This window comes from Anopheles aquasalis, chromosome 3, assembly GCF_943734665.1.
Source record: "Anopheles aquasalis chromosome 3, idAnoAquaMG_Q_19, whole genome shotgun sequence".
Lineage (NCBI taxonomy): Eukaryota > Metazoa > Arthropoda > Insecta > Diptera > Culicidae > Anopheles > Anopheles aquasalis.
This window is the reverse complement of record NC_064878.1, coordinates 64,886,049-64,911,048: the sequence shown is the minus strand read 5'-3', so window position 1 is coordinate 64,911,048 and position 25,000 is coordinate 64,886,049. Positions and strand designations below refer to the sequence as shown.

Below are 25,000 nucleotides of genomic sequence, written 5' to 3'. Positions count from 1 at the left end.
CCGGTCAATCTCGTTGAGTGAACTCTTCCGGAGATAAAACAAAAAAGAAAATCATCCAGCACTCTTCACGGTTGGCCCAAAGGCAGTGATCGGTGGAATATAAAGACGATAAAGCAGAGCGACTAACGGTAAGATGGTCCGCGGTCTCGCATTCGCCCCCGGGGGCTATAGTTGTCTTCTCTAATTTTATTTCTTTCCCTCCCGGCGGGGAGGGATATATTTATCGCGGAGCAACACCGTCGATGAATCTGGAGATTCCTTCATTTGTGAGTCTTGAGGTGACATTGGGGGATTGGCCAGACAAAAAAAAAACTCGTCGGCCACATAGACGGCCATATTCGATTCCGCACTCCAACAGATCCAACAGATATCGCGGATGCTGGGATGCGGTTAAAAGCTCTCTCACTATCTCTCTCGGGATTTTGCTGTAAAATGCTAGTCCGAAAAGGAAAAGCCAAAGCAAGCCAAAGCGAAGGCGCACTGCCCTACAATTGCGGCCTACTACGTCCTGCCCCGAGCCGTGCCCAGCGCCAATCGTTCAGTTGCGTGCCGTACCGGCGTTACGAGACGGACCTGGCGAGAGTCTCTTACGCTCCGTGGGCTGGTATCGATTTTTCCATCAGCTCGTACAGAGGCCCGCAGACTTTGGGTGGGGAAAATCGTGAGCTTTTCCTGTTCAGTCCCGGTCGCAATACCTCTGCCTGCCCGCGGGTTACTAGGATCTTATATCTTAAACGGCCTCCTTAGGTTTCGCAGCATGACTAACTGTGGATGTTTCTCGAATACCAGCTTGCCCCCCATATCATGCAATCTCGCGCCAACGCTCTTCCGTACAAACACCAATCACTCGGTTCGCGTTCACGCAAAAACCTTCAAAACACCATATTTGGCACTACTAGCTGGCTGGCTGGCTGTTCGCGTGACTAGCGGTGCCAGCGACTTCTCTTCCTCCCTTGTCACGGGACACCAGGTGGCCTTTTTACTGTCGCGAGATGTTCCGGAAATGGAACCAGATTTCCAGACGGAGTGCCCCGGTGTACCGCGAACACATCTCTATTTTCAGCGATCGCAGGCCAGCTTTCCTTCGATCAATCAGAATGCGTTCGGGCGGTTCACACCGGTTCACCTTGGCCTTCCCGGTGGGGGCCGCAGATGCAGATGTCGTGTGGGAGAGAAACTTCTGGAAAATCATGTTTTGCACTGGAGTCACTTTGTTATATTGCCTTATAGAGTGTGTCCCTTGGGTACGCTGGCTGCCTAGTTCCTGTTTTCCTAATCCATTTGCGTGGCTGGCAGCAGATTGATTTCGAGATTGATTCACAAAAACAAATATATATTCAAAATTGCTTCTCGATAGAACACAATGGACTCATAGAATTTCGGTCCAGTTCTCATGGCAACCACAAACGCTTGCTTCCGACCACGCTCGCTCATTCATGATGCGCTCCACGTTTGACTATTGGCCGCGTGTCACGGATTACGAGGACGTGGGCGGCGTACTAGCCACCACCGCCTCTCGTCGAGCCGCTACCGTGACCATACTCGGCTCGCTGTTCTCAGCTTTGTTCTCGTTGACCATTTTGAGGCGCGATTTCGCTCGAAATGAATATCCACAGATCTCTGCTAATGGATCCCGATACACCCACACGCGTGTTCCCCCTAGCTTGGAGATCGTGAAGGCATTAAGTTCTTTTTAAGCGAGCGACGATGGTTTGCCGAAGATTATGTAGATCTTGAACCAAACTGATCGCTGGACATCGTTCCTGGAAGCCATCCTGGTGTGGTGTGTGTGGCCTTGGCCCGTTTACGATCGATGGACGGATCTTCATGCAGGAGAAGCGTGCTGGAGTCAGCGACACTCGATCCACTGCTACGATCGTGGTTGGTGACCGATGACGTAAGCCTCGGCGTAACCTTCGGTCGCAATCAAGCGAACATGCCCGCTGATTCCGGTTTGCGTTGATTGGCATCAAGGAGGCATCGTGCTGTAGCAGCAGCTGGCATTTTTTTTTGTAACTTTTGGTCATCCTTTGCTCCAAGGACTGGGAGTGCATTGTGAACTTCAGGTGCATGGCGGAGTTACTGATCATGCGCCACGATCAGCTGAGGATGGCATGTTGGCATCATTCGCTCGGGTTTGCGGAGGGATTCTCGACAGCAAAAAAACAACAAACAAGAGTCGTGTTCGCGTGGAGGCTGTGTGGAGGTGGCCCCAAGCGCGCGCCAACGTTTTCTAGTAAATTCTCTCCTTCGCTCTCCGTTCGTTGCCATTTAGAGAGATCACAGCACTTAATAGAGATGGGGAGAGAGAGAGAGCAGAGAGCAAAGAGGAATCTACTAGAAAATCGAAGGTATACTGAGAGTGGCCGAGAGGGAAAGGATTCGCTTTCTAGGAACTAGACCTCGTGAATGGTGGTCCGCGCTCTCTCTCTCTCTCTCTCTCTCTCTCGCTTATCGGTGGGGATCGTCGTGGCGCTTGGTCCGCGGTGTTTGGCGCTCGGGTTTTGAAAAACCTTCCAGACACCAACAGCAGCGGATGACCGACGTGTCCGTCCATCCAATCTATCCTCCCTGGGTACGGTTCCAGTGCGCGAGTTTTCTGTCCCGTGCCTTTTTGGTGTGTGGTGTAGCAGCGTACTTTCATTTAAATCAATCCGTTGCGGCTGTGGCCACGGTCGAGGCTACACGAGACGGACGGTCAACCAACCAACCAACCACCAACACAGAGCACCGTCGGTGTGGGCGCACAATAAGGGAATTTTATCTCGCAAAAAGCGCGATACACGGCGCAAGGTGGTCTCTCCCCCTTTTCGCGGCCCACATATAGCGACGCTTAATCATATTTCGTATCTGCCTGTGTGCTACTGAGTGACTGTGTGTGCGTTTTTTTATGTGATAAAACGGAGTATTTGAACCCCATCATTCGCTGTATCGCTGTGCAGTTCGCGTGTCCCCTCCGTGTCCCACTCAGTTGGGTGTGAGGCGCATTGGCATTGGCGCAGGTAATGTACCGGTGCTAAAGCATCGGACTGCTGCTGTTGCTGCTGTTGCCACAACAAGAACCTGAAGCCGCACCGACCAAGAAACCGAAGAAAAGTGTCCCCGGTAGCACAGTGGTAGACTTTTCCGGTGAAAATGCTGTTTTCCCGAAGCCCCCTAAGTCGAAGCTATGAGCGGCCGCCGTAGTGACTCCATCGATGGTAATTTGCAAGTGGAAGGGAAAGTATCAGGTTTCAGGAGGGGTCGAACTCGCTAAGCCTGAGGGGGAGCAGCAGCAGCAGCAGCAGCAGCCCCAACAAGCGACTTATGAGCGGCTCCGTTTCATGCTGGATGACTCATGGCTGATGGGCGACGGCTCGCTGGTTGTTTATTTGCCCGGAGACGCCAGGCAGCGTAGTCTTCGTGACTCCTTGTTTGATGCGTTGCCTGGAGCTCCATTGGACTACTATTAGGCAACGTCTCAAACGTAAATCATGTGCGAACTCAATTGCGCCAGCAAAACAAGCGTATTGCGGGTATTTGGTGACCACCGATGAATACCAATGGAGTGTGTCTCGCCGAAAACTACTTCTCTCTCTCCATCTGTTTCGTTTGTGGCCGATTAGTCATGCCAGTTTGTAAAGTTCCAGAGAATGTGACTCTGTCTCAACCCCACAGCGCCTGCTACTGTGATTGAATGGCAGGCAGCATAGTAACCGTGCAGCATAACAACCAGGGCATAGCTATAGTGATTGAATACACAACATCTCGGTGCACCAAAGTGAAGCTGTGTCTTGTGTGAGCTCTGGAAGAGGAAACCACCACGCGAGAGAGGGAGATCGTCTCGGCCAAACTTTCCAAGGTACAGTTCTCCCGGTCTCCGGCTCTGGTGATGCTGCTGTGTGAAGTACCATTTACCGTTTCCGGGCTCCGCTCTGAGCTGAGCGAAGGTGTAAGGGGAAACCGAAGCAGAACCATCGCTGTGCTCCTCCATCTGCACGGCACGGGTTAGCGGTCGATTCTTGGGGAAAGGGGGAACCGTAAGTACCGTAACGTACGCCACACCGTAGCTAATTAAGATTTTGCCAGATCGTTGGGTTTCTAGCTCGTGCGAAAGCTGCAACGGTGAAAGCAAATGCACAACGCGTTCGACCGCGGATATCGGTTTGTGCGATTTGGGTGAAACTGACCGAGAGATAACGAACCCGCCGGTTCATTCAGGGTGCGGCCCTCCAGGGGGGGCCTACGGGAAAGAAGAAGTCGCTATGTGCTTCGTATTGGAATGCAGGAAATGCCAGTTCTAGATCGCTGATCTATTTCTGGATGCTCTCATCGATTCATAGGAAGCACTCCCAGCAGTGGGTCTCGTCGCCGGGCGTCTGTTTGCTCATCATTCGTTGTACGTTCCGGATGGCACCCTGCAGTTGATTTTTTGTATTTTTACGATTCTTTGCTACTCATTTTCTGTGCAAGGAATTGAGAAGATTTATCTGGAAATGTGGAAAGTCATACAAATTGGATCGTAGGAAAATTTATTTCATGAATCGGTGTTTTGCACTGGTTGCTACCAAGTGTAGCTATGCCAACGAGCTAGTAAACTTGTTGAACAAAAGGAAACCGTTGAATGGTTCTGGAACAAATCAGTTGCAACTGTTCCGTCGTTTGCCACGAATGTTCTGAATCGCGGTGACTGTGTGTGGTCGTTTGAAACGTGTTGAGTAAAATTAAGGTAAGCGTTTGTGGCATGTATCTGCAACAAGACACTGGAACATTCATTAGATAATGGCATCGATGCAAAGAAACAAGAAAGATCCCACAGTCGGCTGGAAAAGTCAAGTACAGCACACGAGAATGCCACTTGAGTGGATTGCTCCCGCAGAAAATTAGCAATCTCCGCTCCGATCCCATTGCTGCTCCAGTCCAGTTCAGCCAACTGGAACATGACCTTAAAAGCAGTATCTTTCTCTGCCGTCGGAAGGTCTGGTAACATGATGACGACAGGTTGTGGCACACTCCGCCGGAGACGTTCCGGATCGGTGAGCAAACATCACATCGTCAAAACCGCAACTACTGATTGCATCTTGCAGAACGGAATCGGGGATGAATGCGCCACTGCGGAAGCCGGCTATGCCATATATCGCTGGCAAACACTTGTCTACTGTGTTTTTTCCCAGTGATTTGTGGACCAATTTGGCTTCTGGTATCGAGAGTAGTAGGCTACGCGCATCGTTGCATGCCATTCCGGTTGCCCCCTGGCACCACTGCCACGTGACAGTATCCTAGATTGGCAACGAGGTGATACCGATACTTGGTGCCAATCATAAAGCAAAGCAGTTTTTATTTTCATTTGCTGACCCCAAAACCTCCCCCCGGGGGGTGGGCTCCAGTGTTCCTGTTTGGTGTGCGCGTTCTAGTGACGCCATTTCAGGACGCGCCGGCTACGTGATGGACCCCACGTTGCTCTGCGTGAACTTGCTCTGACCTGGATTGGCCGGAATTGGCCGGAATAGAATCCTCGAGAAGGAACTCCCTAGAAGGTATTTCATTTCCCCCCCTAAACGGCGCGGGATAGCTGGGAAGTTGCACTCGCTAGTCGTTCTCCAAATGATGGTTTTTTATCTTTAGGCTTGGTACCGGCCCCTCGGCTCGGGGGCTGGTGGTCCCTTCTATCAATTAACATAACCATCACGACCGATGCTATAGAGCTGTGTGGCGCGTCAACGCGTCCTGACGTCCATCCATTAAAACTCGGCACCGCTTACTTTGGTACTTTAGTTTATTCAAATTACCAACCAAATGCCTCACACGACGGTCCGGGTGGATCGATACCCAAAGACGTCCGGAATGGTGGCGCTTGGTGTGGATTTGATTAGACGAAAATATGTTTTTTTTTTCGTCCGAAACCTGGCCAACACGAAGCCTCGTTTGCGGTTGTGCGTTTGCGAAGGGGGCAACTACCGGGGAACTCCTTCAACTTGACTTCGGGAGGGTTCTTTACCCCAGTTTTGGAACCCTGGGGGTTTTTGGGCGGTTTTCTTCGACGTTTTCTTTTTGATAAATCGATTCGACACTCCTTCTGATTCTGTCCGAGGGAGGCAGAGTGGTTGTTTTAGTGTTTATTGTGAGGAGAGAGTCGAGGGTTTACGGTGCATGTCGTGCTCGTGCCGTGTTTAGAAGTTGTTTGATAACTTAAAGACAAACTAAAATAACTAAGGTTTTGTTTCGCAAACATATAAATAACCACCCATTGAGGCCGGAAGACAATTAAGCTTTTTTGTTTATGGAGTGCCCGTCCGCAACGCCAGACCGGTCGGTGCTGGGCCATCATGCTAAGCGGTCTCGTTTTATTTCCGTTCCATTCCGAACCCGACTGCACTCGAGTGTTGAAATCGACGTTGCATCACATGGGCCTGTCTGTCTGTCCGTCCGTTCGGCTGTCTGGCACGAGCACACCCGGCGGAACTTTCCCTTTTTCTCGTGGCAAATTCGCCAGACTCTCGGCGGGTCGGGGTGTAACGGAGTGTTGTTCAACACTGCCACTAGCGCTCCCAATCCGTTGCTTGAGCCGGAAAAAGGATATTGGATCCCATAAACGGGTACGAAACGAAATAAAATCGATTTACGCGTCTCTGGCTGCTCTGGCACTCGAGCGTCAAATAACATATTGAGCATTTTGATTTAGTGACTTTCGACGGAGGGATCATCCCGCCATCGGGACGGAGCATAAGTGTGATTAGAGTTCACACAACACGGGCTCAAATATTCATAAGTGTAGTCCATATAACCGCGTTGTAGATGCCACAGAGAGAGCATCAGAGAGCGGTAGTGACTTCTGGCGAGAAATTCGGGTCAATGTACTATTCCGCTGCCAGAGTGGTAACTGAGTCGCCGTTTCCCCTTTCTCGCTCTGTGGCGCTTTTCTTGTTCAGTCTCGTGGTTTTGGTTTTTATGTTTTCATTTTTCCACCGCCCTGGCCTCCGATGAAGTGGGAGGGGTGTTAGCCAAGCTAGCCACAAACCCCCTTAGGCCGGCTCCATTTGGTCGTTATACGTTCCTTCAAGGTACACCACGGTACACCACGGTACACCGGCACTAACTCAATCTCCCTGGTGCGGTGTGTTGCTGAGGTGGAGTTGAGGCCCCCTGGGTAGGTGGAAAACTAATTTTTCCAGCCTTTAATAACGTCGTCAACCGGCAGGAGTCCTTTCCTCTCCTCACCGACCTGCTGCTACACTCACTAACTCTATTACTGTTGTATGTTTTCATTTCAGTTCCAATTTGTTCGAAGGAAAGGAAAAAAACGGAAATTAAATTGATTTCAGTGCAATATAAGGACTCAGGCTTTCAGTGGGAGTAACGGAACCTGGTGCTGGTGTGCATTGTGATTCCTATTGCTTATTTATTTATCGGGAACGTAGCACGTTCTCTTGATAGCGTATTGTGAACGGTGACGATTCTCTCTCGGTGTCTGTAGTGAAGTGGTTCGAGTACACATTCCCGCAAGATGGAGTTCCGCTTCAATATGCATCCCCTGTTCCGGTCGCGGATCGTGCGAATAAACAACTCGCTGCTACCAACCGGATTCACCGCCCAGTCCCGCCGCGTTGCACTGTAAGTACTAGCGGCGTTCGTCGCCTGTTGTAGACCGATAAAACCACATCCTTTGGTGTCCATTACGCTGTTTTAGTTCAGGGTAATCAATCTTTGAAATTCGTTCCAGCGATATGAAACAAAAGCGGTTAATGTGCTTCTTTTTGGAGGTTCGCTCCTATTCACGAGGAGATTGAATCGATTTCGCACATAAATAAACGCAAAGAGAGAACGCAAACCGCGACCTCTGCGTGGGTGTAAAATGATTGGCCGATTGTTCCTCTGCGAAATGGCACATTGAACCCATCTGATCCGTAGGCCAGCTGGAGAAGCTAATAGGGTTAAAATGCTTTGATAAATTTGGAACCCCCATTCTATTGTTGCGGTTATTTGTTTCGAAACTGGTATGGTCGTTGACAAGTTTGGCGATAGGAATCTTGATTGCGATCGCGAGCTCCAAAAAAGGGGCGCCATCTGTAGAACCACTTTTCAAACGAATATCTGTTACGTCGAAAAAACTTCTCTCTCTCCCTCTTGGAACAATGGATGCAATTAGCGGTCGTTAGGCATTTCACATGGAAGTTCACAGTCCAAATCACCGTACCCCGTGCTTAACAGTAGCATCACGTCCTGGTGCGTGCCGTGTAACGGCCAGTATGGCGAGTCACTGCTACGCATGTTACTCGCCATATCGGGTCACCGATTTCCCCTAATTAGTCACAACATTAATCAATACTCCGGGAGGTGGCTTGTGAAAAACGTAACATCACGTGTTAACAGCGCGGTTTTTGATTCTCTCCTGGCGAGAGGAAGTGACCACCTTCGGCGAGACATTAGCATGCAATGCAGCAGACCGCTTTGGCGAGGCCACAGAACAAGGAATTAAAAAAAGCAAACAAACCTTTCGCTTGCGATGATTAATGGCCACGCACCGGAAGTGGCCGGCCGGTCAACGCTTTTCGAAGGGACGGAGGGGGAACGGTGATCAAAATGCCATTATTGCCATCCTGCCGGATTGGTTAACCATGGCCCAGGTTTGCGGAGAGTAGGGAAATCATTTTTCAAATCACCTCCCCATACCACCAACCGGGGCCACGTGGTTCGCGGTTTTAACTCTACTCTGCTAATTATTTCGCTTCCTAACCGCCTCCTCTATTGCAGCGATGCCACCGCACAAATCTCAGAAATCATCACCTTCGTCGGTTCGATGTCAGCCCAGGCGCAGGGCCTCTCGGTTCCGGTGACAACACCGCAAAAGCTGCGTAACTCGGACCACAACATCTATCTGATGTTTGAACCGAACGATAAAAAGTATGCGATCAACGGCGCGGAACATAACATGAGTTTTAACCTTATATCCTTTCTCTCTCTCGCCAGTGGGCTCGTTGTTGGTATCCTGAAGGTGGGCCGCAAATCACTGTACGTCTTCGATCCGTCCGGTGAAACGGTCAACGTGACTGCACCGTGTGTGCTGGACTTTTACGTGCACGAATCGCGCCAACGTGGTGGTTTCGGGCGCGAGCTGTTCGATCATATGCTGCGCGAGGAAAACATACACCCGGACGAGCTGGCCATCGATCGTCCGTCCGAGAAGCTGCTCGGTTTCCTGCAGAAACACTACGGTAGGTCCTGCTCGTCCTTGTCCATGGTGCTGCAGTTGATGGAGATTGGTTCCGGGTTGGCGCGATAAGCGCGCTCGCGCCCGGTGTTTGTTCGCTTGCTTCCTTCCACCTCGGGCTCGGCCTCAAACAGGATGCATCGCGGCGCTACGCGGAAGCACGCGAACAAATTGCCATCCGGTCGGAAAGCAGGGAAGGGGCAGCAGTGGCAGCAGCACGTGTTAATGTTTGGCTTTTCCCGGTTCCTTGGCAGGTCTTTCGAAGAAGATACCGCAAATGAACAACTTCGTGGTGTACGAAGGATTCTTCGCCAGCAAAGCGGCCAACTCGTCCGACATCGATGGTCGCCGTATGCATATCACTGCTAGGTAGGTGCCAGGATATCCGGCTGACCACTGGGCCAATCCACCCAATCGATTATGCTTTCTCGGTACTAAACCTGATGACGGCGATGGTGGTGGTGATGGTAGCTGCTACTAGCCTCGAAAACCAGATTCCGAATCAAGGAGACGGCACCGAAATACTAATCTCACCATTCTCGATACCATTTTCTCTTTCTCTCTTCACATACACAAACACCCTCATGCGCGACGCACTCCTTATAATTATGGTCATTGTCTTGCTAACCCCCCTCTGCTCCTTAAAACCACATCCTTTTTCCTACTCCTAATGCTGCTGACATCACAGTCCTAACACGAACCTGTTCGGGCCAACGTTCACAACGACCAGTGCCGAGGAGCGGCGCCGGTCCACCTCGCAGACACGTACCAGTCCCGTCTCGCCACCGGTCATCAGTCAACCACCGGTCGGTCGGTATGCCGCCAAGCGACCATCCTGCAGCATGGCACAGGTAAATTATGCCGCCACCCAGCCCCTTGTTCCCGTGTTCCTGGCCGTCCACCGGCGAACTCCGGCGTTGAATCTGCATTTTAACGGCTTTCCTCGGTTCTAGCCCCCCGCATGAGTTGGTCCCTGATATGCGATACTAGTGACACTAATAGCACACAATGGCAGCCGCGGATGGGGATGGAGGACATTCCACAAAGCGAGCGATTGTAACCCAAAAGGAATCCGTTCCATTTTGTTACTTGCCATCCCCCGGGCAACTGGCGTGCCGCTTCGCTCATGTCAGGGAAGCATTAAAAGGTTCTGGTTTCTTGGAAAGTTTTGAACTTTGTTCTGCACGCGCTCTCGCCGGGAAAGGGGGTTTTGTAAAACCTGACGATAACACTCTATACGATAACACGAGGGGTTTGAAGAAATTCCAAAATTACTCCTAATCTCGCTGGTTGCCCCCTCCCCCCCCCTCCCCTTTCCATGTCTCGAATTGGAGCCTATTACTTGTCATCGTGGTCCGTGTTTGCGCTCGGAAACAGCGGCTAATCACGCAATCATCGTGAAACCCAGCATAAATAGGTCAAACGATATGCGACGATGTTGAGTGAGGTGAACGTTCGTGCCCACCCCCCGGGGGGAGGGTTGAAGGAGTCTTTCTTTTGCCGTTTTAAAATCGTGCAGATGTCCTTCGAAATCCCTGTTTCCTTAGCGCCTCCCAGGTTGCAGATGCAGTTTGTGAAAGCGGATCCAATCTTGATTCCGATTATCACCGATGCGGAATGCGATTCATTTCGTTTCGTTCGTTCCTCATCAATCCATTTTCCACCTACCTTTTCCCGGGGGCAGAAGTTTCATTAGAAGGGCCCGCGGAAGGGCGTGAAAGAATCGAAAGAGTAAATTACAGTCGTGGGCGCGAACGCGAACGTGAACGGTTGTTGAGCATAGTTTAGGGCCCTGATTGATTGCTCATGCCTCACACGGAGGGGCGTGAATGATGGACAAACTAGCCTAGCAGCCGCGACGCGGGCATCGCCTGATTTGCGGAGGATAATGATGCCTCCTGCTCCTGGCCGAACGGCGAACGGAGCCGAACAGGTCCTGACATGCAAGCAGCCCCAGCTTGTTGGTCACTTTAAACCGAATGACCTCGTGCCATATTTGCAGTCAGGACCCTCACCGTTCTGCTGTTAGCGGTGCTTAGTTGCTTATTTATTCGTTGCCGCATGGCTGCATGCATGCAAGTGACGATATTGAGCGGGAATTGCAGAGTTCTAGTGGCGCCTTTGTGTACGAGGCATGCTTTATCTTTTCCAGATTCCTTTAGCATTCCTGCACGATTCGAGAAAACAGTATTAACAGATATAGAGAGCTTGAATCTTCGTATATTGATTCCGTAACTCTTTCTGACGTTGCACCTAGACTCGTGTCTTTGATGGACTAAATTATTAACGCGACATCGCTGCCTTTTGTTTGCTGCTCTTGCTGTAACTTTACTAACGAGCTCGAACTTCTAATGCATCCGCTAGACAATATTGATTGACTCACGTTGCCGCAACGAAAAACCACTTTGGATGACGCCTTCCTTTAATCGATGATCATGATTGTTTGCTGGTTTGATCACGGATCAATTCAGGTCAAGACGTACTAATTTTCACCCTTTTCTACTCTCTTCGGTTGCAGATAATTCACAACAGTCCAACAACAGTATCAACGGAACCGAACAGGTAAGAAATGAAATTTTCGATTCGAATTCGATCCCATTGATATCCCTTCCACACACATTCGCATTCCATGCTGAGCTATAGCTTCGCGATTAGTTCCTCCGGGACACAGGACACACTTGTTGAGGGATGAAACGAAAGACACAATTATTAAGATGCCTCATCATCACACGCTTTAGTTGCTCATCGTTTAGTTCGATCAGAACTCCAAGTATGACGGTTGTTTCGCTTCAATCTTACTTTGTACCCAATTTGCAACACTCAAACCAAATAGTTCTCGACCGATTTTCTGTATTTTTTACATTTTCTTTGTTTCTTTTTTGTTTTTTCAATTTTTTCAGCAATTTCACGTAGAGCGCAACGCACAGGCGGACAGAGGGAGAGAGAGAGAGTTGATTATTTATAATTTACCCACGTAAACCCACGGCATCGTACACCAAGGAGGGCGAGTCCTTGTGTATGGCAGCACGAGGCGGCGCGATACCTGCTGCACCACCAGCACCACCGGAATTAGATTAGTCCCCCCCCCCCTCCACCAACTCCTTGCCAATGTCTCGAGAATAGTTTCCACAAAACAAAAACAGCACTTTACTGTGCTGTGCACTACCGTTTTGGTTTGATCGAGAAAATCAGGTGCTAAAGAGAGGCCCACAGTGCTGTGTTCTGTTGTGCAATCTGAGCTAGTGTGATATGGCGCGTAGAAAAGGGATTTCCGTTGATCATCAGATCGTTTCTACTAACCGCGGTGGTTTTTTGTTTCGTTTTGTTTTTTTTTTGTTGCTTTTGCATCTCTATCCCTACAACGAATGTATTTTGCTGTTTATTTATATTCCTATGTTTCGGTATGCTTTCGCCTTTTTGGCGCCACAAGGACACGCGTTCGAATGAGCAATAAAAGTTCGCAAAGTTCGCCTCCTCTAGTGCCTGAGTTGCAACAACGGCTGCATGATGACTTTGCCACTCGGGAGGTTGATATGATCGGGATCGTTTTCGTATTCTTTTTCTCTATCCACTACTTCATACTGTAGCAGCATCGCATGCTGCTGGCCCACATCACAACAGACGGATCATCATTTGTTCTAGATTCGGTTTAGTTCGATTTGTGTTGAGTTTGGTTTCATCACGAGCACCACAAGCACACAGAACACTTGGTTGGTTGGTTTGATTGATTAGCTCGTTAGTCGGTTGGTCTATCTTGCTTACTTGGGTATCTGTTTGCAGCACTACTAACGCTACTAACACTAACGGCAACGAGGGCCACCTGCTCGCTAGCAATGGTGACGACACCAACGGTGGAGATGAGGGCCATCAGCAAGCCGCCGGCCAGGACTACGAAACGGATTCAATCGATGGTGACGGCGGTGGTGGTGGTGGTGGTCGGGGTGTTGATGATGGGGTCGGTTCGGAGCAGCTGACCGATCGGATGCGCCGGCTTGAGTTGCAAACGCTTGCGCACTCTGCACCGCCCGCTGTTTCCCATTCGCAGCAGCACGCCGAACACGTAAAGTTTGCGGACGAGGTCCACGGTGGCGAGGAAGTGCAATATCATCCGCATCCACATCATCATTACGCAGCGTACGAGGACATGCCCGAGCCCGGTCCGGATCCGGAACAGTACGATTTTCATTCACATTCCCATCCCCATCATCAGCTCCCATCCGATCTAGCACCGTCGTCGTCGTCGTCGGCCATCGGTCACGATCAGCACGATCATGATCATGCCAGCCGGGGTGATTCGCTCTCACCGCAATCCGTTAGCCAGCAGGCCACACCGGAGCATCCGCGACCGGACACGGAGTTCCCGGGCGGGCCACGTAAACCGGCCCGTTACACCAAACAGCACACCGGGCTGAAGAACATCTCGTTCGGGGTCGGTGCCGCCGTCATGCCGAGCGGTAAGATGGAGTTCGATCAGGAGGAGAACGAGGGATTCGGTTCGGTCAAGATTAACCGACCGATCGGCGGTAGTGGATCGTCTCGCCATGGCCACGGTGGTGATGGTGACAATGAATCGGTCTACTCGAACGGTAGCCAGCATGCGGCCGGTGTCGGTGGGCATTTCGATCTCAAGTTTTACCACAACAAACTGTGGTAAACCGGAACCAAAAGTTCATGTCTTGGCGCTATGAGGAGCTAAGGAAAGTTACCAAACAACAATAATCCTTCATCTGATTCCAGCGATCCTTGCGATCCACGTTGCGCCCTTGTTTGAGTGACGTAGGCTAGGAACTAACCGTTGCCCCATTCACTAGGCGTGCGAGTCCCGAGTGTTCCCGTAGGCCAACACCCAGATGATCCGCCTGGAGGAATTTGATTTGCGTGGTTGTTGAATTAGTTTTTTGTGTTTATCCCTCAGCTGGTTTGCGCGGAATTGTTGTTATCGGTAGTATGTAGGACGTTGATTATCAGCTTGTTTGATTGTTCGGTCTGCGTTAAGAAGGAGAAGAGATTGTCGACCACGTGGTCAGCGAGTATCCTTATTGATACGTGTTATGTTTTGGCTTTTCCCCGGTGTCGTTCTCTTGGTTTTTTTGTCTCCTTTTCCTATGCTTCATTCCAGGAACATACAGCAAGATTACCTGAAGGATTACATACTTCACTGAGAGCCTAGCGGGCAGTTCACAGCTGTCACAATTTTTTTCCCCCTGTACGTTAAGAGGAACCCCTGCAGATCACTTCGGTAGATGAGTAAACAGGATAATTAGGTGCACAACAATACCAGCACTCACCCACACTTTGTATTAGTTTATAGAAAACGGAAGGACAAACGGACAGCATGTTATGAAGTGCTCTGATATAGACAAAACTAGCCCAGAAGATCGTACGTGCGGAGTGTATGATCGATGGTATAGACTCTGATGAGAACATTCACGTTCTCTTTCATATCTTCCCCCCTTAACTCTCTCTCTCTCTCTGTCTTAAGCGCCCGTCTTCTGTGTCTGTGTCTATGTAAGAGATCGCGTAGAAATCCTCGCAAAAAAGGTGTTTAAGATTCGCTTTTACCCCCCTCCTTAGTAGACACACAGAAAGCGCTCCATCTTGTAGCTCACGTATTCGCTGCTCCTTTGAAAGAACCGGGGCCAGCGAACCGAACTCTGCCCCTCCCTAAAAAAACTCCCGTTGTCTAATCTAATCATGCCCGTGCTCGTGTTAACGTGTTTCGGACGGAATAAATGAAAAAAAAAACACAAGCAATTTACGATGATCATGGCTTCTCCGAAAAATTAGGAGAGATGACAATGTTTCAGCCAGCCAGTTCTTTGTTTTATTTGCTTTTAATTAATTTTTTTGTGCGTTTAGTCTTGTGCGGTATATAGTACTAACGTTACATTAAGCCTAGGCCCTCTGTTGCCACGATTCCGGCATCGCAAAGAGCTAACGAAGCTGCTGCTGGTGAGTAGTAACGGAATACGATATACAGTTGGTTTTTGCTTGTCTGTCTCTGCCGCTGGCATTGGGCGTGTTCTTAAAAACTAAAAAAAGGAAATACATTCGAAAGTGTACAATCATTCGAGATAAATCGTTTACAAGCTAGAACCGTAAAAGCTGTTCGTAAAGAGTGAAATGCTGACGGAAGGTTTTCGTCCGTGTGTCGCATCCAGGGACGGACAGACACGGATACGTTCGTTACGAGAGTAAAATGGATAGCTTAGGACATTAAACGTTAGGCAAAGTGTAAAATAGAAAAGTGTTTCGAGGTTTACCTAACTACTGCTAAACATGGAAACAGCGTACGCTGGTACGCTACTACTTTGGAAGCTTTCTGTTTCGATCAAATGCTGCTTTTTGTGCTCGTTGAGCGAAGCGCGTCTCGCTAGCGTAATCACAGGATAGTGTGTATCATGTACCTATAGGCCCTCTCTCTCTCTCTCGTTTCTTGCTGTTGCTATTAGAAAGCGGTCGGAATGGCCAACATCTCCAAATCACTTAAAACATAACAAGGCACAGGCAAGGCAGCTGGAAGAGGTAAACAGGATTATGAAGAAAGCGCTGTTTGGTGTTTTGTTGCTAATAGAGACGATGATAAGGCAGACTTTGCAGTAATTGCACTTAGCAAGGCGGCTAAGACGCTACTCACTGCTGTAGCAGCGAGTCGCCTCCTCAAGTAGAAGGATCCTTTTGGCGCGGTTGCTGCGAGCGCGTTAGCTCCGAGTCGGCGCGAATACGATTGAACGCATCGGTCTTCACGAAGTCCACTGTCGTGTACGGTGTGCGGTTGGAAAGAAGGGGAGCCGGCGCTTTGGTGATGTCGAGGGATCGTGTACTGCCCCCACCGGAAGCACTAGATCCTGGATGGCCACCACTACCAGTACCATGATTATGGGCACCTGCTCCACCGCTACCGGCATCACTCAGCTTGCCGCTTGCCGACTGTTTGGCGTCGTTGCCATGCGTCAGCATTCCCCCAGGCCCAGATCCATTGTTGCTGTTGTTGCCGTGTGGCTTCTGGGGACTGTTTGAATGGTCGAGATCCAGATACTGAAGACGATCTTCGTTCTTGCCGGGTGGTGGCGCTCTTGGTGAGATGCTCACCAGTTGCTGCAATGAAGCATGGCGTTATTGATACTCTCGAGCGATCGTAACTCGTGATTGTGATACTTACCACTTGCGGCGAAATGACGCTTCCGTCGTGTTGGGTGGTGTTCCCGTAAGTGCTCTCCGTTGATTGGCTAGAGGCGAGGTTCAGCGACACGACTGGTCCTCCCTTGCGACGCAATGAGCCGATCTGAGCGGAATGGGAGGGAGAAACAGAGCAATTATGCATTTGGTGGACAATTAGTCACCCTTTTTTTAGCTTACGTTTGGTGTGGCAGGCTTCCGGGTGCGATCAATCGTTGGTGGACTCTTAGCCATCGGTACTACCGCTTGTGGTTGCCCAGTGGCACCGGGTGTGGCCGGTGGTACAGTACCGAGCTGTTTCACACCTTGGGTGATTGATTCGATCGATTTAGTGATATCCATCGACGAGCCTCGTGGTTTCAATCGACGATTGATGGCCGGAGCATCAGGCTGTGTGGGGAGAGAGGGAACACAATATGATTAGCGAGGAGTGTTGTATAATTGGGGATGGTTCCAATGAAAGGTCGCACGCACCTGCTCGCTGAAATCGAAACGGAACACGTTGCCTTCCACCTTGGTCGGAGCGGCATTCGTGTAGCAGTGTGGCCGTGGATTGCGGCCCAACGTTCCACAGACGCTACCACCGAACTCACTGATCAGATTGGGCGTGCTGGATGCGACCAGATCGCAGTGGCTAAGCGGTGACAGTAGATCACCGTCCAGATGCATGCTGCTCCCGGTGTATGGATGCTGATGGGAGCGTGGGATGTCGTAGAATTCCTCGATGCACTGTTGAAGAGAAGGAAAACAAATCATTAGTACCACTCTCTACCACAATCCGTGCCGTGTGCGCCTTACCGAGCTGGCATCCTTTGGTCCCATGATTGCCGGTGAAACGTTCTCCGTATCGGATGAGATGAAATCTTTGCTTCTGGAAAGTGGGAAAAAAGAACGACTCGATTGGTTAGATCGATGCCACGGGTTTGACAAGCGAATGCTTACTTCTCGATGCCATCCAGGTTCATGCTCGCCCTTTTCGGTGGTCTCGGTGGAGCACTGGCAGCAGCCTTGCTTACCGCCGCTCCATTACCACTAGAGGCACCTTTCGTTTGCTGCGCGGGCTGTTGCTGCTGTGGTTGCTGCTTGTCCTCCGGTGCATTCGGTACTTTAGAGAACCGCTGTACGTACGTCCAACCGACGGCATCATTCTCAATCGAGCTATCCGAAGGGCGCGTATTGCGATCAATCGTCGATACTCCGTTCGACGCGCCGCGAATCATCACACCGGAACCGACACTGGCACCAACAGCGCTGCCCCCATTGGCCACCGGTGCCGTCCATTCGTCATCCGTAAAGACACTTTCGGAATCGGATGGACTGGATTTCCCGCTTCCGGGCACAACTCCGGGTGCTCGAACCGTGGCGAGCGACGATGGACCCGCTCCGGCCTGCTGGCCCACGTTACTGCGCTTCGGTGAGTACGGTTGTTCGTTGCTGACGTTCAGGTTAAAGCCAACGTTGGCGTGACTGCGGGGCGTTTCGTAGAAGCGAGGATCGAGCGAGTTCAGTGGAGTTACCGGACTGCCCGAGTAACACTCGCTGATCGGGATGTAAGGTCCCGATGAGGTGCTAAGGGCCGGTGACGGTTGCTCTGGGCCACTGTCGAATGCACTGGTCGACGGTGAACGATCGGTAAGCTTTAGATTCTCCGGGATCTTGCGTGTTCCCCGTTGCTCGATGTTGAGTGACTGAGTGCGCATATGGTTCACGAGCGAGCTATTGCCGGTAGCACTGTGGGTAGCTCCACCAGGTGCCACAGATGCTGCAGCACCGGCATGCCCGTTCGGTTTACCACGCAGTGATTGGGAGCGTTCGATGATGACGTCAAAGTTCGAGTATGCTTCCGCTGCTGCATGCTGCTGCTGCGTGTGCAGCTTTGCTTCACAGATGATCGTCTCGCGATTGCTGTACTCGCCATTGGCCGTCGATCTCAGTCCCATCATCTCCTCATTCTGATACGTTCCGTACGGGTTGTTGCTGTAGCTGCGGCCTTGCTGCTGCTGCTGCTGCTGCTGCTGTTCTCCTGCACCGCCAGCAACCGCCACCATCGAGTGATTGAGAATGGTCGTTTCGGTTTCATTAGAAACATCCGTTTCGGTCGTATTAGTTCCGAGGCCACCGGTGTTCGTCTTTCCCGGTGCTCTCGTTTCAACTGCCATATTAACTGCCTCGTTCATGTTGATCGCACCGATATTGTAATCTAAAATTGAACCAAACGAGAAGCGTGAGAGAGTTAGCTTACAGTAACTTACAGTTTACTTCGCCGTAACACCCAAAACACTTACAGGGACGATCGTCGACACTTTGCGTTTCCTGCAGGTTGCACACCTGGCAGATACAGTTCACCCACCCGCGCATATCGTCCTCGGTTTCGGCTGCGAGGTAATAGGTACGGGTCGGTGTCTTCACGTCGAACATGTGCGCGTACTTTTCCTTCTGCCGATCGAGCCGCAACCCAGCGTCGACCTGCTCGCACTGATCGAGATCGATCGTACCCTTTAGTTTGCGACAATTGCGGTCGGTGTAGTACTCGAGAAAGAACTGGCCCGGCACGTCACTCTGCTTCAGCGTAAACCATCGTCTGCGCCATCGCTGCGAGGGGGGAAGACAGAGAGAAAAAAATGGGAGAGAGAGAGAGAAACCGTTATTAATCTGTCGCAAAGCGGGAGTTGAGGGTGCGGCCTCGATCGGAACCGATCCATCCGTCCATCCGTCCGTCCGTCCGTTTTGCTTAACGTTAGTAACCACAGCGCTTAGCAAGTAACCAACAGTAACAACATGGCACGGCCTACTTCCTTCCATTGCATTGTTTGTACAAAATCAAATGGCAAACCAAACCTAGCAACCACCCTTCGCACCAAGAATGGTGTTGGTTGCCATTTTGTTTGTAGTCTTTTTTTTCATTCTTTCTGAACGTCGAAGAACATGAACGGAATTTGAAATGAATCACGGGCACACGCTGCGGTATAGCGGGTGTTATGTTCCAGCATGCAGACAATAACAACGAACAAAACAAACACACACGACGCACATCATGTTTTCCGGAAATGGATACGCCACGAGAAGGAAGTGGACACCGCAAGCCGATTATTCATCAAAAAGGCAAACCACCTCCTTCCTCACCCTTTTTTCTCTCTTTTTCCTTTGAGTGAAAAAAATTGAGACCGCACACGCCCCACCAAAAAGCGTAGTAGTCTTTCTCTACTCTCCTTCGAACCGGATTTGAACCAGTGACCTATGGATTACTATTTTTTACTGAAACCAATCATCACATCACAGCAAGGTAGCGGCGTTGATGCTCGGCTCACCACTCTACAGTCCACCGCTCTACCAACTGAGCTATCGAAGGCACATGCTTACCGCGCCGCACGCTAGCGACAGATAGTAACGGGTAGCACCAGCGAGCGCGCCCGCGCGTTGACCATTCACTCGCTCTACGCACCACCGCCGACTATGCTGCGCGTTCGCGATATGTCAAAAGGGGTGAGCGCGCGCTACCACCATGATCACCATTCAGCCACCAAACCCCCCCACCTTTTTGGTTTGCTTGATTGCGTGCTATAGAGACGCACAGGCGCTAAGATGCGTGAGACTGACTGATTGGGAGGGGTTGCTGTTGCTGGATGGAAGAAGAGTTTTCTCATGGAAGAGATAAAGAGAGAGAGAACGGGATCGAGTGTGAGGTGATTTGAGTTTGGAAGAACGGATGTATCTATTTTTAGTAAACCGCGAGTTCGATCCGCTCAGCTCCCCGCGGGGGCTGATGCGTACTGTGCGGCCAAGGGTAGTGTGTTAAGTCCAGTACCACCAGCAACAGCCCACTAACAACTGGTGAATCGTGAAGGAATGTTAATTATAAACAAATGAGAGCTCATTGAATCGATCGAGTAGGGGCGTACCGCTGTTGACGCTTTGGAGTCTCGCGTTGACTCACGTTACTCTGTCCGAAGCTGTGCCATCAACAGCGCAGTGCATTCTTAATCAACTCAAGTGATTCCACTCTCAAACGACAGCCAAATTCCTTCGTCGTCATGCCAACGAAAAAGAATTCCTCGAGAGGGAGTCTTTGCTTTCGATTAATTTAAAACCAACCATAAAAACGGCCTGAATCGAGAACGAGAACGACATAATTAAGCGATCCACTCCCTTGGTCGTTTTGGTGTCTGACCATGGTGGTGGAATCGTCGCCAGTGCCGCATCATCTCGTCTGGCACCAGAAGAGAAGCCATCGCACTCCCATCGACAACATTTCAGCCGAGCCGAGGAGATGATCTTTTCCCATTCTGCTGCTGATGGCGCGCTCCATTTATGAGATGAACAGACGCTGCTGCTGGTGCTGCTGCTGCTTTATGGTGGATCACAATCTCCTGGCCTCGGCCGCCAGGGAGCTGGCCAGACGCATTTGCGCTTCAGAGGGTGCGCGTTTGACATTGACTGAGCGGAAGAGGGAGGTGATGAGGTGTGTGTTGTTTATCCAATGAGCTCCACCTCTCCGGAGTAGAAGGGCAAATGCTCATCATCAAATGCACCTCGGCGGCATGATGACCGCTCGACGATGATAGGTCATTTACGGAGTGGCGTTGTTTGTTCTCGAGAGAAAATGATGCTTCCTCCCACCGCTAACCTTCGACCTTCGACCTCGCACTCCGGCTCGCGGCTCCGTTTGCCATTATCTGGAGCGTCCGACTAGCGGTCGTCGCTTCCCATCTCATCGATGCTTCGACGGGCGCGAGTATCAAATCACTTTGCTTCCCCCCCCCCCCCCCCCCCTGCGGCATCTTCCGTTAATCCGATCCCCCGATCCCAGTTCCGTTCCGTGCTGTTGCCTCCGAGCAGTCGAGAGTTCTTCCGTTCCGGATGTGATGACCGGTCGGTCGGTTGGTGGAGCATCACATGATAGAGCTGGGTGCTGGTGCCCTTCACCCTTGGCGACGTTTTTTTTTCTTTTAATTGTGGCGCCTCTCGTATGGCCTCTCTGGGGTATTCGGCACCGTGGGTACAAAATGGTCAACAGCCAGAGGCGTGTCTTCTATCCTTTCTTCCTTCCTTCCTTCCTTCCTTTCATTCTGTGTTTCCATCAGAGCAGCATCCGACTTGGGTGGCCTCTGGTGCTGCTATTGCTGCTGGTTCTCTTGGGAGGATGTGGCCGGAGCTAGCAAGCTGAGCAGCATGATGATCACAGGGCGCACATGCCGCACAGCGTGCGAAGAGGAGGAACAAACGAGATCGTTTCTCGTATTTGATAGATCCCCCACTGCCGTCTCTCTCTCTCTCCCTTCGTCAACCTTTCGTAATCCAAAGATGCTGATGATGATGATGGGTATCTAATTGGAGGAGGATCGGAACCGAGAGAAGGGGACCTACAATTCGTATGCGTTTATGTTCGATCGAACCACCGCCGCTGTGTGTTTGTGTGAATTGCCCCCCCCCCCCCCCCCCCCCGTTGGTGGTCGTCTTCATTGAGCAAACCGCGGCGCACCACGCGCATCAAGTGCTGGCACAGCACAATCCGCCACCACCAGCAGCAGTACTGCTGCTGTCCGATGGATATTCTCTCGCCCGATCGACCGGCCGGGTTCTATGTTTGTCTCAGCTGGTTTCCGATTCGCTTTTGGGTAGCGAGTTGAATGACCCCGACTGGTTCCGGGCCGGTGGTGATGTGCGTAATATCCGTTGTGCGACACAGCGGGCGCAGCAAGCGGTTACCATGTTTACGGTTGCTGTACTGTAGGTTTGTTGCAAATGGTACTGCAATCTGTAGCAGCGAAAATGCAAAATTCAGCCCCTCAAGCTCATGATCTCCTTCTCCTTCTCGTCATCGAATGGTCAAGGTCGCCGGCCACGAACACGAACCCAGCCAACAGGCGCGACCGGTCGTCGCCGCCGCCACCGGTTTTCGGGGATGGGTTGGCACGCTATTATGCGACAAACTATAATGGAAAACCTGATCCCAACGGACGCACCATGAGCTGAGAGAAAGAGAGAGAGAACGGTCGAGACGGCCACGGCACAGACGTGCGGAATACGCGATAGGTAATAATGGAAGAGTGAGGGGGGTTAGTTTGTGACTCACCGCACGCCAGATTCGCTTCGTCGGAGGTGACTTGATGAGCCAGCCCTCATGATAGACCTCCTTATTCATCGTCGCCATCTGGTTGCCAGGATGTCACGCCCGTTGCTTTAATGTTTTAGGACGATCGCAGCAGACAGCGCCCGGGAACACACTCCAGCAGGGAATTCAATGCTCTTTCTATATTGCTTATCGATGTTGTGAGACGTTTTCGGTTAAAATAGGGACCGTTGTTTGAACAAAGTAATTCGCGATCCCGTCACTGACACTGTCGCCTGGATCCAGAACATAAGCACGCGCGCGCCGGACAACGACTCGTTTTCCAAGAATTCTTATTTATCAACTCCACTGTCGAGAGGCACTTCGACGGACAAAGGCACAGTGTAAAGGGATTCACAACGACCACCGCGGACACTTGCACTCCGTGTTGCAGGTTCCCCTTTTCAAACCGTTCCTCTGGGCTGGGCTGATAACCCAGAAGCGCGGCCGCGAAAGAGGCGTAGGCGGAGGTAGAAGGGGACTACTGAGACCGAGAGAGATACCGACGGACCGGCCAATATCGGGTACAGATTCTGATTCCGTGGGAACAACCAAAACAAGCGGCACCGGGGACACGATAACGCGATAACAACGGAACAGATTGTCGTAGAACAACAACAACAATCGTAAAACGATGAATCAGAGATTTCCGTAAAACTTCTCTCGAACTCAGCAACGGGACTGTAGCGGGCGAGTCGATGAACTGCAGATCCGCCGTTGCCGTAGGTGGGCGTAAGACGACACTCTAAAGGCAGGGGGAGGTGCCCTCCGGCATGGTTCTGATTTCCATCGCCACCGCTGTCGTCGCTGCCGCCGCTCACTTCGATTTGCGTTCTTCTACGACTCCTGGGGCTGCGTTGATCAAGAACGGTGATGATTCCGTGCTGGGTAGAACATAAAGCACCAGCAGCAGCAGGAAACGATCGAGGCCGCCGAGTGCGTGCGTGTGTGCAAACACGTAAAACAACAAAATTAACTTCACGAGGATCGAATACACAAAACGGTTCCGCGGAAACATGCGACGAACAACGGTGACTTCGATGGGCACTTGGACGACATCACTAGAACGGGAATGCAAGCCAAACCGATTCTTGTTCTCGGGAGGAAATTAACGCAGACGGAGCTGAGCGAGATCCAGAACGCACTTTTAGGTAGCGGGGCAGGGTGGAGGCGGGGTACAAAAATAGAAAAATGAAGAAAATTCCATCACTCAAACTCCGGGCGAGGCGAATACCCTCTGGGAATGATTCTGCTGGAACAGCCGATACGGGCGAAAAGGATTTGTGGGGTTTTGTTCTGGGGAAATGATTTTTAGTTCAAGTAGTATCATAAAAAAGATTTACAAAGCTCTCTGAATAATTGATCATCAAGAGGCTTAAGGGGAAATTTCACAAAATATTCTAAAATGTCCAAAATGGAAAGCACCTCGCCTACTGTTCGAGGCATTCCCTCAGGGATTTGTTTACAACTTACACAACCACACGTTTTTGATTTTTCCGCGATTTCTCCGCGATTTTCTTTGCGAAAAAGCGGGTGATGGCACCTGTTTTAGTTAAATAATATATTCACCGGCCGACTTAAACGTATCTGATAGTGAACGAAATGGCATTTGTACTCCGGTTTGCTAAAACCATTCGGAACAACTGGAAAAAGTCGACGGTGTTCGGCAGTGCCGTGGCGTACGGTGTTTCCTATTCCAAAGAGAAATATGAGTATGTTTCCTTGCAACAATTGCTTTTCGGCGTCCGTCTATCATTTATTCTTCTTGTAGCATCAAACAGTTAATGCGCTACTACTGCACGGAGGCATCACGGTATGGAGATGTAAAGATTGCACAAAATCAAAGGCCTCCCAAAGTGCTTGTCCTCCTTAATCCCGCTGCGAATCGTAAAGATTCAGAAGAAGACGTAAGTAGATAGCTCACCTTCCATAAGCTGTTCCATAAACTAAATTCATGAAATTCTCCTTTAGTTCCAAAACTACTGCGAACCAATTCTGCATTTGGCCGGTTTCGAGGTGGACATTGTGAAGACCGACTCGGAAGGCCATGCGCGTCGCTACGTCGAGGAGCTAGTAACGCTTCCCGATGCACTCATAGTAGGCGGTGGTGATGGCACCCTCTCGGAGGCCGTATCCGGCATGAAACGACGACCAGATGGTGCCCAGTGTCCGATCGGTGTGCTACCGCTCGGTCGAACAAACACCCTGGCCCGGAAACTGTTTGCTGCCGAAGGTGCGAAGCATTCCGATCTGGAGAACGTTCGCACGATGGCCAACGCAGCGTATGCGGTGATCGCTGGCAAGAAGGAAAAGAAAGATGTGATGCGCATCGAGGTGCTCCCGAGTGTGGCCGATGAGACACCACCGGAGAAACCGGTGTACGCCCTGGGGACACTGCAGTGGGGAGCTTTCCGGGACATACTGGCCCTGAGGGATAAGTACTGGTACACGGCCTCGTTGCGCGATTACACGGCGTTCCTGTTCAATGCGTTCGATGGTGGCCACACGTGGAACTGTAAGGCACG

General features: G+C 50.9%; 3 protein-coding genes and 1 non-coding gene across 18 annotated transcripts in view; 2 read left to right on the top strand and 2 right to left on the bottom strand.

The window, feature by feature from the left end:
* LOC126574960 (alpha-tubulin N-acetyltransferase) overlaps positions 1-14,895 on the top strand; it is a 15,237-nt gene extending 342 nt beyond the window's left edge. For 2 of the 13 annotated variants that reach the window (XM_050235399.1, XM_050235392.1), the window contains exons 2-8: positions 7,251-7,590; positions 8,731-8,880; positions 8,947-9,191; positions 9,442-9,556; positions 9,876-10,038; positions 11,706-11,749; positions 12,968-14,895. In XM_050235399.1, the coding sequence (XP_050091356.1) occupies positions 7,484-7,590; positions 8,731-8,880; positions 8,947-9,191; positions 9,442-9,556; positions 9,876-10,038; positions 11,706-11,749; positions 12,968-13,841 (1,698 nt within the window). In that variant the 5' untranslated portion in view covers positions 7,251-7,483 and the 3' untranslated portion in view covers positions 13,842-14,895. The other 11 variants (XM_050235395.1, XM_050235396.1, XM_050235402.1 and 8 more) reach the window with 11 other exon arrangements.
* A 46-nt stretch (positions 14,896-14,941) lies between these two features.
* On the bottom strand, positions 14,942-23,608 carry LOC126574959 (protein daughter of sevenless). Of its 3 annotated transcripts, XM_050235389.1 has the most exons (9): positions 22,440-23,608; positions 18,652-18,958; positions 17,309-18,566; positions 17,165-17,237; positions 16,841-17,095; positions 16,547-16,756; positions 16,350-16,472; positions 15,825-16,285; positions 14,942-15,703 (listed from the first exon to the last, which is right to left on the bottom strand). In XM_050235389.1, the coding sequence occupies exons 1-8, from the start codon at positions 22,515-22,517 to the stop codon at positions 15,848-15,850; spliced, it is 2,742 nt and encodes a 913-aa protein (XP_050091346.1). In that variant the 5' UTR covers positions 22,518-23,608; the 3' UTR covers positions 14,942-15,703; positions 15,825-15,847. The 3 variants fall into 3 exon arrangements, with proteins under 3 accessions (XP_050091346.1, XP_050091345.1, XP_050091347.1); XM_050235388.1 differs by having other exon boundaries at positions 14,942-16,285; XM_050235390.1 differs by lacking the exon at positions 22,440-23,608 and adding an exon at positions 19,675-19,722 and having other exon boundaries at positions 14,942-16,285.
* Trnay-gua (transfer RNA tyrosine (anticodon GUA)) lies at positions 19,574-19,715 on the bottom strand. The gene is made up of 2 exons: positions 19,679-19,715; positions 19,574-19,609 (listed from the first exon to the last, which is right to left on the bottom strand). It is a non-coding gene; the product is annotated as a tRNA-Tyr (tRNA).
* Positions 23,609-23,954: 346 nt separating the features above from the next.
* LOC126575156 (acylglycerol kinase, mitochondrial) overlaps positions 23,955-25,000 on the top strand; it is a 1,641-nt gene continuing 595 nt past the window's right edge. Inside the window, exons 1-3 of the mRNA XM_050235707.1 lie at positions 23,955-24,187; positions 24,247-24,382; positions 24,447-25,000. The exon at positions 24,447-25,000 is cut by the window's right edge and continues 595 nt beyond it. Coding sequence (XP_050091664.1) covers positions 24,078-24,187; positions 24,247-24,382; positions 24,447-25,000 — 800 coding nt within the window. The 5' untranslated portion in view covers positions 23,955-24,077. The remainder of the gene's footprint in view (positions 24,188-24,246; positions 24,383-24,446) is intronic.

Excerpts from the sequence above, each read along its gene's own strand:
- LOC126574959 (XM_050235388.1), bottom strand. The coding sequence starts at position 22,517 with ATGGCGACGATGAATAAGGAGGTCTATCATGAGGGCTGGCTCATCAAG. Across the intron at positions 17,238-17,308 it reads AACCTGGATGGCATCGAGAA|AAGCAAAGATTTCATCTCAT; the intron begins GTAAGCATTCGC and ends CCCACTTTCCAG. Across the intron at positions 17,096-17,164 it reads GACCAAAGGATGCCAGCTCG|TGCATCGAGGAATTCTACGA; the intron begins GTAAGGCGCACA and ends TCTCTTCAACAG.